Genomic DNA, 13,374 nt, shown 5'->3' on the forward strand with positions numbered 1-13,374 from the left:
GGGGGTGGGTGGGAGGCTGGGGGAGGTGGGGGAGTGAGAAAGAGTGAGACATCAAGCGTGATGGCTGTGAGTCTGGGTGACTGGAAGGGTAGTTGTACCCTTAATAGCAGTAGGGAAGTTGGGAAGAGAAGTTTTGGGAGAAGATAATGAGTTCCGTTTTGGACATGTTGAGTTTAAGATGTCTAAAGCATATCCAGTTCAAGATGTCCAACAGAGGCAGTTGGAGATGTGAAACTGGAGGCCTTGTAATCCTGTGTATTTTGTTGCATTCCTTTCAGGACATTCTGACAAGGGGCCAGTTGGAAATTTGGATCTGAAGGGTAGAAGAAAGGTTAGGGTTGGATAAGCAGATTTGAGATTGATCAACAGAGAGATGATAATTGAAACAATGGGAGCCGATGAGGTCACAAGCGAAATCATAAAGAGGGAGAAGAAAAGAGGGCCCGGTGTGGAGCCTTGGGGACAACCACCTTTAGCCAACGTAACCTGGATGAAAAGCCAGAAATAGTAGCTAGCATTTATATAGGCTATGTTTAGATGGATTTCTCTCTGTATGTTAGCATATTTGTTTATGTATGCTTTCAGATTTGCAAAGCCCTTTGTAAATATTGTCTCATTTTATCCTATCAAGGACTCAGGGAGGTAGATGTTGCTGTTATCCCAATTTTACAGATGAGGAAACTGAGGCAGAAGGAGGTTAAATGCTTTGCCCAGGATCACACAGCCAGTAAGTCTGTAAACCAGCATTTGAATTCAGGTCTTCCTGACTTTAGGTCCAGCCCTCTCTCCACTATATTGCCTACCTACCTATATACCCATGCAGATCTGAAACTTTTGCAGAGTTGCCTGTGGAACTAAGGGCTTGTGGTTTGCCTAGGGTTCCAGAGCCAGTCGGGTAGCAAATCCTAAGATCATAGGACCTTAGACTTGGAGCTGTAAGGGACCATTCTAGTTCAGTCCTCTCATTTTACAGTTGAAGAGATAGGGAAACTGAGACCCAGGGAGCTTGTGACTTGTCCAGGGTCACATGGGCAGTAAAGCTGTGAGATAGGAATTGAACCCAAGTATGTCTAATTCAAGGCTGGTTCTCTGTCCACTATGACAAGCTGCCTTTCCATTTTTCATGGCATGATAGTTTTCCATTATATTAACATACCATGATTTATTCAGCTCTTCTTCAATAGTCAGATACTTATTTTGCTTGCATTTTTTTTGCTATCACAAATAGTGTCAATAGGATTATTTTTGTAAGGCATAGGCCTGTTTTTGCCTGTCAGCCTCTTTGGGGTTTGTGTACTTCTGGTAGTGGGATTACTGGTCTAGAAGGTGTGCATATCTTTGTAACACTACGTAATTCTATATCACTTTTTAGAAGACTGAACTGCTTCAAAACGGTACCAGCACTACACCTGTGTCTCTCTTGGTTTTTTTTAATTGAGGCAGTTGGGGTTAAGTGACTTGCCCAGGGTCACACAGCTAGTAAGTGTTAAGTGTCTGAGGCCGGATTTGAACTCAGGTACTCCTGACTCCAGGGCCAGTGCTCTATCCACTGCGCCACGTGACTGCCCTGTCAACTTTTGTCTTTACCAATTTGATAGATATCAGGTAGAATGTTGAGTTGTTTTAATTGACATCATCAGATCTTCTGAACATTTTCACATGTTTGTTTTAAATTTTTCTTTTAAGAATTGCTTTTTCAGTGCTTTAAGTCACTATTGATTAGAGAAATGCAAATACAAACAACTCTGACATACCACCTCATACCTATGAGGAAAAATTGGGACACTAATGTACTATTGGTGGAGTTGTGAACTGATCCAATTATTTTGGAGAGCAATTTGGAACTATGCCCAAAGTTCTATAAAACTCTGAATACCCTTTGACCCAGCAATACCACTATTAGGTCTGTATCCAAAAGAGATAAAAAAGGGGGAAGGTGCAAAGGAACTATTTGTAAAAAAATACAGCAGCTCTTTTTGTGGTGGCAAAGAATTGGAAATTGAGGGATGCTCATCAATTGGGGATTGGTTGAACAAGTTGTGGTATAAGAAATGATGAGCAGGTGGATTTCAGAAAAACCTGGAAAGACATATATGAACTGATTCAAAGTGAAGTGAGCAGAACCAGGAAGACATTGTTCACAATAACAACAATTCTGCCGTATGATGGTCAACTGTGGATGACTTAGCCTTTCTCAGCAATACAGTGATCCAAGACAATTCCAGAGGACTCATGATGAAAAATACTATACAGCTCCAGAGAAAGAACTAAATGCAGATCGAAGCATACTATTTTTCACTTCCTCTACTTTTTCATGTTTTTTTCCCCTTTGGGTCTCTCTTCTTTCACATAATTAATATGGTAATATGTTTTGCATGATCAAATATGTATAACCTATAACAAATTACTTACTCTTTCAGGGAGGAGGGAGGGAGAGAGAAAATTTGGAATTTGAAAATTTTTAAAAATGAATGTTAAAAATGGCCATTAACTGGGGAAAAATAAAATATTATTTATTTAAAAAATTGCCTTTTCATTGCCTTAGACCTTGATGTTCTTTCCACTATTTTACATTACCTCTCAACTAATGGAAATTTCTAATCCCTGAACCACAAGCAGAGCTCTCCTCTCTCAAAGGAAGAGCTTGGAGCAAAGCTGTTACAAGGAAGACCAATTTCCATCAATGTGCCTATAGAATGACAAACTAACCACTGGAGATACCTGGGGGAAAAACAGATTGCTTTGGGACAGGCGTGGAGCAAATCAGTAACTAAACAAAAATAATCATTTGACTTGGCTTCCGGGTACAAGAGTGCAAGTCCACAAATCTTTGCCCCAAACCTTCCAGGGAGAAAGCAAATGATTTCCCCTGAGTCATTCCACAGCAAGGTTTTGTGTGTGTGTATGTGTGTGTGTGTGTGTGTGTGTGTGTGTTTGGCCAAAGTCTCCTGTTAGTTATTACTGACTCGGGCTCCCATTGGGCTAATCCATCTTTTGTTCCAGGTCTGAATAGATAATGGATATAAGGGACATGACGGGGGGGGGGGGGAACATTTGGGGCCCAAAGAATGGAAATATCTGCTATAATTTGTAGAAGAAAGCCAAGGCAGTTCCTTGGCACTTGGGAGAAGGAAACACCCAAGAATGGACTTGTTTCTACCCGTGGCCTGAGGCCATCATGGTGCTCATAAATTAGAGTGACAGCTCACAAATGGAAAATCAATTAACCAACAATTCTCTTTTGAGCATCTACAATCTGGATGTGAGACAAGAATGAAAGACAGCAATTCGGTTGATTCCAAGAGACCCGGATTCTGAAACAGAAGGCCTTGGGCAGGTCACTGAACCACTCTTTGCCTCAGTTCCCTCATCTAGAAAATGAGGGGGTTGGAACAGATTAGCCTTTGAGGTGTCTTCTAGTTCTAAATCTATGATTCTACAAAGTCCATTTCTCTGGACCTCAGGTTTTCATCTGGAACATGAAGGGCTGGATCTTCAGCTCTGAATTTATGATGCTCTGATCCTAGGGAGACAAGCAATAGTTCTCTCAAGAGCTGCCTCTCCTGTTCTGGGAGCAGGCTTCTTCCTGGGAGTATGTTACCAAGGGGCTTCCAACTAGGAGATGGGTCGGAGCCCCCTGACTGAGTCTGCCAGGCTAGTGGCTCTGTGGATGTACAACATCCCAGGCTGCTGAGTCTCTTCCTCCATGGGTGGCCTGCTGTGACTCCTTGGAGGGACTGGGTAGGAGGGGACCTTCTCCGCCTTAGTCAGAGTGACATCCACTTGGCACCTTACAAGTGTCCTACATGTTACCGTCTCTGACTCCCCCACATCTAATCAGTTGCCAAGTCCTGTCGAGCCGTCTTCACAACATCCCTCTCACCCGTAGCCTTCTCTTCATTCACAGCCACTACCCCAGTTCAGGCCCTTTCCCCCTCACCTCAATTATTGCAATACCCTTCCAATTGACCTCCCTCCTTCTGGTCTCTCCCCCTTCCAGTCCATCCTTCACACAACTGTCAAAATGAGCTTCCCAAAGCTCAGGTGGGACTTTGTGACTGACTTGCTCAAGAACTTTCAGTGGCTGGCGCTTCCTTCTGGACCCCCATACAAATCAGATCGGCATTTTTAGCCCTCCCTTGTGTGGCTCCACCGAGGTCTATTCCACATGACTCCTCTTCATACATTCTCTGCTGCCACCAAATGTGCCTGGTTGTGTTACCCGCACTCTGCCTTGGTGCCTGGAATGTACTCTCTCCTAACCTCTGACCTTCAGAGCTGGAAACCTTTCTTGGAGGACACAAAAAGTTGCACTGGTGATGTGGGGGTCAAAGTTTGGAAGACCTCGAAAGTCAAACTGAGTTTAAATTTAATGTTAGCTAGAAGGACTTACACGAACTGGTGCTGAGTGAGATGAGCAGAACCAGAAGAACACTGTACACAGTATCAAGAACATTGTGTGTTGATCAACTGTGATAGACTTGACTCTTCTCAGCAATACAGTGGTCCAAGATAGTTCCAAAGGACTCATGATGGAAAATGCTCTCCAAATCCAGAAAAAAAGAACTATGGAATCTACATGCAGATTGAACCATACTATTTCTAATTTTTTTGTTTTTCTTTTTTGATGTCTTTCCCTTTTGCTCTGATTCTTCTTTCACAGCATGACTAATGCAGAAATATGTTTAATGTGATTGTACATATATAACCTATATCAGATTGCTTACTGTCTTGGGGCGGGGGGAAGGGAGGGAGAAAAAATTGGAACCAGAAATCTTATAAAAACAAATGTTGAAAACTATCTCTAGATGTAACTAGAAAATAATAAAATACTTTTATGAAAAAAATTGATGTTAGAGGAAATAAATCATGGGAATATTTTGGGGGGAAGGGCGTGACAATGGTACTCATTGTTAGTCCTCTCTCTTTCCTCAAATTATATTGTATTGACTGATCAGTGTGTTACACATTGAGGCATCCAGAGAGTGCAGGGCCTGGAGTCAGGAAGACCCGAGTTCCAATCTGGCCTCAGACACTTAACTAGCAGTGTGACACTGGGCAAGTCTTTTAACCTCTGCTTCCGTTTCTCCAACTACAAAATGGGGATAGTAACAGCACCCACTTTTCAGATTGTGTTGGAGTGCTTAGCACACAGTAGTCACTATACAGATGTCAGCTATTATTATTATTATTACTGTTGTTGTTATTAACAATTGTTATTATTGTTATTAATGTCAACAAAAACAAAATAATGATAGTAATACAATTTGTAGACATTGTATTCCTCCAGTACAGTGGAAGTTTCTTGAGGATGGGGCCCAGTCTCTCTCTCTCTTTTTGTTTTGTTGAGGAAATCGGGGTTAAGTGACTTGCCCAGGGTCACACAGCTAGTAAGTGACAAGTGTCTGAGGCCAGATTTGAACTTAGGTCCTCCTGACTCTAGGGCTGGTGCTCTATCCACTACGCCACCTAGCTGCCCCCCCACCCAGTCTCTCTTTTGTCTCTGTGCTTGGCACTTAGCACAGCATCTGGACCTAATGATTCCACTGGTTTAGGGAACTCCCTGCAGAGGAAATTCTCTCTCCCAATGCAGGTCACACCTTCTCACTGTACAGTTGGAGTGTTTCCTTGGGCATTGAGAAGTGCAGTGACTTGCCCACGGTCATACAGCTGGTACAAATCAGGGCAGTTCTTGAATACAGGTCTTCTAGTCTCAGAGGCCCAGCTCTATCCACTGCCGGAGCCCCCTTTAGAAAGGCCTCATCCCCTTGTCGTGGATAGAGGAACTCTCAGTCAGTAACTCTGACACCCACAGTATCACAAGCTACAGATCTGTGGGGGGGCCTTCTCCCTCTTTAGAGGTGAGACCCTGCGATGAGAAGCGATTTTGTCAAGGTCACACAGGCCGTGGCCCTGGCAGGCCCAGGGCTCCTCTCCATATGTCAGATCCCAAATCCAGAGCACTTTCCTCTCCCCCACAGCTGGCTCCCTCTGGTTCTAACACCATCCTTCTGGGTCACCTCCTCCAGGTGACCCAGCCTGCCTTAGGCCAAGGCAGGTGGGGAGGGATGCAGAGATCCTGGCTGTCCACAGCCGCCCCCAGCAGCCTGCAGGTTCCTGGCTCGCCTCAGAGCCTCAGCATGAAGGTGTATCATATGGTCAGCAGGTGGCGCCCAAACCCTTAGCCTGAGCTGAGCTCTCTCCCCAGCTTGCTTTCTGGGAGAGAGAAACTGGAAAAGAGAGCAAGCCCTGCTGGGCTTTGGGGTGTTGCCTAGAAACAGGCAGCTGGGGCAGAGGGAGACCTGTGCGTGGGCCGGCCGGCCGGGCGGGGCCTCCCCGTCCCTCCTGCCCAGTCCGGCCTTCCCAGGCTCAGCTCATTGCTTTCTACGCATGTGAGGAGAGGAGGTAAGACCGAGGGGGAGAAGGAACACCTCTGCCTGGAATTCCCTCCATACTCTGGTCAATTTAGGAAAGGTGGGAAGGTGGGGATTCATTTTTTCTTTTCCTTTTCTGTTTTAAAAATAAGTTTTCAATTGATGCCTTATACATCACTATATTTTTCTTTCTACATCTCCCCTCCCCCTCCGAGATAGCCATCCTGTATAACAAATAATATATCTTTTTGTGGGGCAATGAGGGTTAAGTGACTTGTGTCTGAGGCCAGACCTGAACTCGGGTCCTCCTGAATCCAGGGCTGGTGCTTTATCCACTGCACCACCTAGCTACCCCCAACAAATATATATATATATATTTTTAGTGAGGCAATTGGGGTTAAATGACTTGCCCAGGGTCACACAGCTAGTAAGTGTTGTGTCTGAGGCCAGATTTGAACTCAGGTAATCCTGACTCCAGGGCTGGTGCTCTATCCACTGTGCCACCTAGCTGCTCCTAACAAATAATATTTTTAAACACAGTATATAAAAGAGGGGAAAATCAGCTTAACTGATCAATACATCAAAAAAAGTGAATGGGGCAAAACTATAAAGAAAAAGCATAGCTCCAAAAAAATATGGGAAAAGTCTGAAAATATGTGCAATGTACCACACTCGGGGACCTCCCTGCAAAGGGGTGGGGTGGGGCGCTCTTCTCTGGAGATAGGGAGGTCCACAAATGTGGAACATTGCATGTTTTTAGATTTTTTCCAATGTCTCTTCTTTGAAGAATAGAATAAACATTTGTTAAGCTCCTACTATGTGCTAAGTGCTTTACCAAAAAATCTGTTTACATTGTTGTGGTCCTTGTGTATATTTTCTTGGCTCTGCTTAGTTTACCCTGCATTAGTTCATGTAGATCTCTCCATGCTTTTCTGTATTTATCACACATCATTTCTTACAGCACGGTAATATTTCATTACATTCATGGGCCACTATTTAGCCTTTCCCAAATCAGGGGTATCTACTTTGTTTCTCTTCTTATTATAGCATTCTTTTAAAAAATAAACATTTTTATTTATAATTTTGAATTCCAAATTTCATCCTTCCTTCCCTCCCTTTCTTCTCCCCTTCCTGAGGTGGTAAGCAATCAGATTATGGGTTATACATGTGCAATTATGTAAAACATTAACACATTAGTTGTTTTGTACAAGAAAACTTGAATAAAAGAAAAACAACGAAAGTGAAAAATAGCGTGCTTCAGTCTGTGTTCAATCAATATCAGTTCTTTCTTTGAAGGTAGATAGCATGTTTCATCATTAGTCCTGTGGGATTGTCTTAGATCATTGTATTGCTGAAAATAGTTGTCATTCACAGTTCATCAAATAATATTGACCCTTCAAATCTATCTACAGATGTTCTTATGGCCCATGAACAACCCCTATTACAGAAGATAAAGGCATCTCTGCTGACCCAGAACTGGGGCCTTTGCTCTGACCCTGATGACGCTTTCTAGTTGGGGTGTGAACGAGTAGGGGCCCTGGGCACTGATTGGCTCATGGCCACCATGTTAAGGATGATTGATTGAAGCATGTTTTCTTTCACTTAATTTTTCTTGCCTTTTTAAAATAAAAAAAAAACAACATGGTTAATGTTGTGGGGAAATAGGGTAGGGAGTTTGGGATAGGGGTAGGGGTTTGGGGTCCTTAGGAATTCCTCTTTAAAGAATTACACCCTCTTGCACAAAAATCCAATAGAAAAAGATAATAGTTTATTTAGGGGCTGGGGAAGGGAAACCAAGAGAGAAATCCTTGGACTTTTTCTCATGGGGAGAAGGCATGGCACAGAGTGTGGCTCTGAGATACCAATTTCCTCGAGCAGGAGACAGGCAGATACTTTTATAGAGAACTGATGGGGGTGATCATCTGACTGTGCAAAGTTCCCTTATTGAGGGAGGAGCATCCCCCACTGGTGGTGGCTGGAGGAGTTGGGTGAGGGGTGGCTGCGAATCTCTCCAGCCATCTCTCTGCTCCTCAGGCCACAAAGGCAGCAGCCACACCTAATCTTATCTCCTCAGGAGTGAGGGAGACTGGAATGAAGGGTGGTGGTCCTGAGCTAACTCAGTCTCGATCCAGTGCCACTTAACTCTTTAGGTGTGTCTGTCCTTTGGTGTGGTTTCTCAAGGAGAAGGTTCTTTGATGTACCCCAGAGAACTTCTGGGGTGCTCTGGGCCCATAACATTTAATATGGAAATATGCATTACCCGATTTCACATGTATCATGGGTATCATATTGCTGCCCTTCTCAATGAGTGAGGGAGGGTCTGGAGAGGAGAGAATTTGCACCACCACCACCACCAAATGACTGGCATAAACCAGGGCTATGCTCTTGGACTTGACCTCCTGAAGCTTGTCTTACCTGACTCTGGCCTGCCTTTCCACTTTGTTTCATATTCTTGTTTTTTGTGAACTACATATTCCAGTCAAACTGGCCACTTTCATGTTCCCCATACAGGACATTTTGGGGGCCATCTCCAGCCATCCTGGTGTATATCTTGCCACTGGACCCAGATGGGTCTGGAGGAGAGACTGAAGCTGGTGACCTTGCACAGCCCCCCTCATTTATTTATTTATTCCTTTAATCATTCATTCATCCATCCATCCATCCATCCATCCATTCATTCATTCATTCATTCATTCATTCATTCATTCATTCATTCATTTATTTTGACCTCTTGGGCTAAGGAGGCTGTCATTTATTCTACAGGAAACAGGGCACCCCACCCCCAAGCCCTTGTTCATTCTTCTTTGTAAACTCCAAAGTGTTCAGCATGCAACCTTGAGTGTGATAGAGACTTGATAAATATTTATTGAATAAATGTTTGGCACATCAGCCCACATCTTCTTCATGGTTCTGCAGAATTCAATCTGACCCTACTCTTGGTTTTCATTAAAATAAAACATTGTGCTGACAACAGACTTTCCCACAAATACCCAAATAAACCTTCTTAAAAAAGACATTCTTCCTAAAACAGCTTATTGATGGTTAACATAAAAGGGGTTAACTTTGGCAGCACGGTATTAACATCTGGCATTGTATTTTACCATAATTGTGTTGCCTTTATTGCAGCTTGGTTTACGTTATAATGTCCTTATATTGTTCTCTTGGCTTTGCTTTCTTTAATTTCATCTTTCTTTATGGTGCAGCAATAATCCATCGCATGCCATAATTTGTCCAGCCAGTTCCCAAATATTGGGTATATATTTTGTTTCCAGCATTTTTGTTAACATAAATAATGCTGCATTGAACATTTTTGAACCTATGGGTCTTTTCTTGCAGCCAGTAATCTCCGTGGGCTATAGTCCTGGGAACAGTCCCTGGATCTTAGAGTATGAATAATTTAGGAAGTTTTCTTTCATAATCCCAATTTATTTTCCAGAACAGCTAAGCCAATTTACAGCTCTATCAGCAGTGAATTATTGTGCCTGTTTACCCACAGATGTTCCAACCAGTTTTGCCATCTTTTAGCATCTTTGCTAGTTTTATGGGTATGAGGTGATATCTCAGGACTATTTTAATTTACACTTTTCTAATTAGTAGTGATATTGAACATATTTTCAGGTGGTTATTAATAGACTATTTCTTCTTATGAAAATTACTTCTACCTCTTTTGACCACTTATCTTTTGGAGGATGGCTTTCAAAATATATTTATATAATTTTCTTATAGATTTTGGCTCTCTCTCTTTCATCAGTATTGAATGACATTTTTCTCTATCCATATCTTTTCTTATGATTCTAGCTCTATTGATTTTATTCACGAAAAAGTTTTTACATTTTAATTGCCTATTTGGCTGTTTATAATATTTTCTATTCCTTGTCAGGTTATACATTCTTCTCCATCCTTTACTGTTCTATAACTTATTCTCTAATTTTTACAATAGTGACATTTATATTTAGACAACGTATTTTATTTGGAATTTGTTGTGTTGTAAGGTGATAGATAGTTGCTGATCCGAACCTGTTTTTTTAACTGGTCTGTTTTCCGCTTTTCCCAAAAGTCAGGGCCAAGAAAGCGTCCTTTCTCAGTAGTTTGACTTTGGCCTTACTGCCTCTTGGACTCCCCATCTTCCTTCAAGGCTCAATGTGGTTGCCATTTCCTCTGTAAGGTCCTTCCAGACCCCTCAGTTGTTAGTGCTCTCCCCGCCATGACTTTGTACATTTACTTTCTTCTCTGTGGACACAATTCCTCCATAGAAGGTGAGCTTCTTGAGGAAAGAAGGACCTGTTTGTCCCGGTATCTATCAGAGCCCCATGGCACAGGGCCGGGCACAACGTTGGTGCTTAATATATGCTTCTTGAGTGAAGCAGTGAACGGCTCTTGAACCTGAGGCCCATGGGCACGATTTCTCATTTTTTGTGTGGCACGTTCCACTTTTTAATGTTGGAAATTTAGTACCGTGTAATTTTGGTTACTGCTTTGAAGCACAATTTTTGATTTAGCAGAATCTAGTCTCGCTCCTTCCACTAGTCTCCTCTATTATATCAGTTGATATTCCTACAAATGAATTGTTTTGTTTAAGTCTAAAGTTATGCAGGCAGCTAGATGGTGCAGTGGATAGAGTGCCAGACCCAGAGTCAGGAAGGCTTGAATTCAAATCCAGTCTCAGACACTTAGTGGCTATGTGACCCTAGACAAGTCACTTAACCCTATTTGCCCCATTTTCCTTATCTGTAAAATGAGCTGGAGAAGGAAAGGGCAAACCACTCCAGTATCTCTGCCAACTGCCCCCCCCCCCCCGGCCAAATAAACACAAAGGGGATCATGGAAAGCCAGACATGACTGATTTGTAGGGAAACTTTGGTACTACTATTTTTACCCTATCGACAGCGGCCAGTCACAAACATAATCTCCCTGGGCTTCAGTTTCCTTAGCTATATGTACAACGAGGGGCTTAGATTAGATGACACCCAAGTTCCTTTCTCTATACATGATCCTATGATCTGATTTCTGCCTTCGTCCTTCCAGCCTTTTCAATTTGTCCTCATACCCTTTTTCATTTTACTTCTGCTTTAGGGACTAGGAAATAGAATGTATGGAGTGGTGGCCATATGGTGGCGTTAGCTCCGCAAGAGAAGGAACAGAAGGTTCTTGCCTTCTCATCTTTTGTTTAACACCTAATTCTTTCCCCTCCTGGAGTAGGGAAATCTTTTGCCTTAATGCCATAATCTTCTCCAGCCTCAGTAGTAGGCTGGTCAAAGGGAAACACAGATTGGGATACTCTGGTTGTCCTACACATTATACTTCTGGCTCATACATACAAGGCCTATATCCATAGACCATCATACATGGCTGCAAGGGTCAACTCAGTGGAGGTTCTATGGAAGCTGAAGGCATCCCAATGGATGACAGAATCACAGAACTTCAGAGCTAGAAGGAATCTCAGAGGCAGATTTAGTTCAATCCCCTCATTTAGAGGTGAAAAGATTTGTCCAAAGCAGAGGTTCTCACAGACTCCTTTGGCAGTCTGGTGAAGCCTCTGGAGCCCTTCTCAAAATCATGTTTCTAAGTCACTGAAGGAAACTATTCATTTCTTTAATGGGTAGTGAAAATAAAGGTCATTTTTCCCCCATCCAAGTTCACTGACCCTCCAGAAATCTATTTATAGATTCCCAAGGGGCTAAAAACCCCAGGCCTCAGTCACAGAGCTGGTGGGGAGGCTGTGGCTGTGCTGGAGTCTAGGTTTGGGCTTCCAGACCAACTGCCCTTGCTTGACACACTGTGCTCACCCCCCCCCCCCCACTGTTTTCTGTCAGTCACTCAACACCTATTACCAGCAGGGGACTCAGAGCTGGTGAAGCATGGGTGGGGATAAAGGAAGCAACAAGAGCTCTTGTAAAATTCATTGCAAACTGGTATAATTAAAATGGTATTTTACAAGTGTTAAGTGTTTAAGACTGAGGACAGATATGGATTCTGACTGAGGCCTCTGTCCTGGAGAAGCCACATCCACAGACAGCTCCCTATGGGACAATAATCAGAAGTGGCGCAGCAGAGAGGAGACAGACAACTGATTTTGCTCGTTAAGTCACGCATCATTGCTGACTCTTCCTGAGAAGCCCGGGAGGGAAGGCCAGCGCTCTCCATTCATTCTTGGTTACAGATCAGGAGCTCAGGGGCACTGCATTTTTCCTCTTGGTGAACATTACTTCTTCAGAGCAAGCTGGAGAGAGAGCCAGTCTGGAGCATATGAAGCAAGTTCTTCTGGTCAAACCCTTTAGCAGTGACCAAGCTTCCTTCATTACTACTGGTCACTGCTGTCCAGAATTTCTCCCAATATGGAGTTCTCTTAAAAAAAATAAGTGAGGGGAAAAGCAAGTAACTTCCTTCAAAAAATATCGTTAAGGAAAAAGCAACACGGGAAGGAAAGGGAGGCTAGAACGTTTCCTCTGGGGGAGCTTCCTCAGCCTTTCACTGCTGCCCTCCGTCGCCTACATTTGTCAAACTCTTGATTACGGGACACAGAGGAGGAGGCGGCTACATGGACACTGCAGGGTTTTCTGAAAGGCCAGGCTGGGGAGGTGGATAGTGAAGGAGGCAGAAAGAGAACTCCTTGTGTGGGTGAAGCCCTGGAAAAAGGGGAGAAACGTGGCTGGCGGGGCGGATGGGGTTCTGCCCTCTGGGGTGCCAGGCCGGCCTTCCCCGACCCCCATCAGACTGCCTGGGCAGTCCGTGCCCTCCGGATGCTCTGGGTCACTGTCTGGGAAGGGCAAAGTCCCAGGCGGTCTCCTGGGCACACTTCCACATGGCCCTCATGAGCCGGGTGAAGCCCATGTCCTTGGGCTTCTCCAGGCCTCTCATGAGCCGCTGTTTCATGATGGAGACAAACTCCTTGTTGCTCAGCTCCCCATTGCCTGGAGGGAGAGAAGCACAGACAGCATTACAGGAGGCTCCCAGAACAGGAAATCTCATGGCCACAGGGGTGGTGGGGCTGGGGTAGCTG

General features: G+C 43.8%; 1 protein-coding gene across 5 annotated transcripts in view; it reads right to left on the reverse strand.

The window, feature by feature from the left end:
- Window positions 1-10,564: 10,564 nt before the first annotated feature.
- MICU1 (mitochondrial calcium uptake 1) overlaps window positions 10,565-13,374 on the reverse strand; it is a 238,752-nt gene continuing 235,942 nt past the window's right edge. For all 5 annotated transcript variants that reach the window (XM_043987836.1, XM_043987835.1, XM_043987834.1 and 2 more), the window contains one exon: window positions 10,565-13,285. In XM_043987836.1, coding sequence (XP_043843771.1) covers window positions 13,125-13,285 — 161 coding nt within the window. In that variant the 3' untranslated portion in view covers window positions 10,565-13,124. The remainder of the gene's footprint in view (window positions 13,286-13,374) is intronic.

Source organism: Dromiciops gliroides, chromosome 2, assembly GCF_019393635.1.
Source record: "Dromiciops gliroides isolate mDroGli1 chromosome 2, mDroGli1.pri, whole genome shotgun sequence".
Lineage (NCBI taxonomy): Eukaryota > Metazoa > Chordata > Mammalia > Microbiotheria > Microbiotheriidae > Dromiciops > Dromiciops gliroides.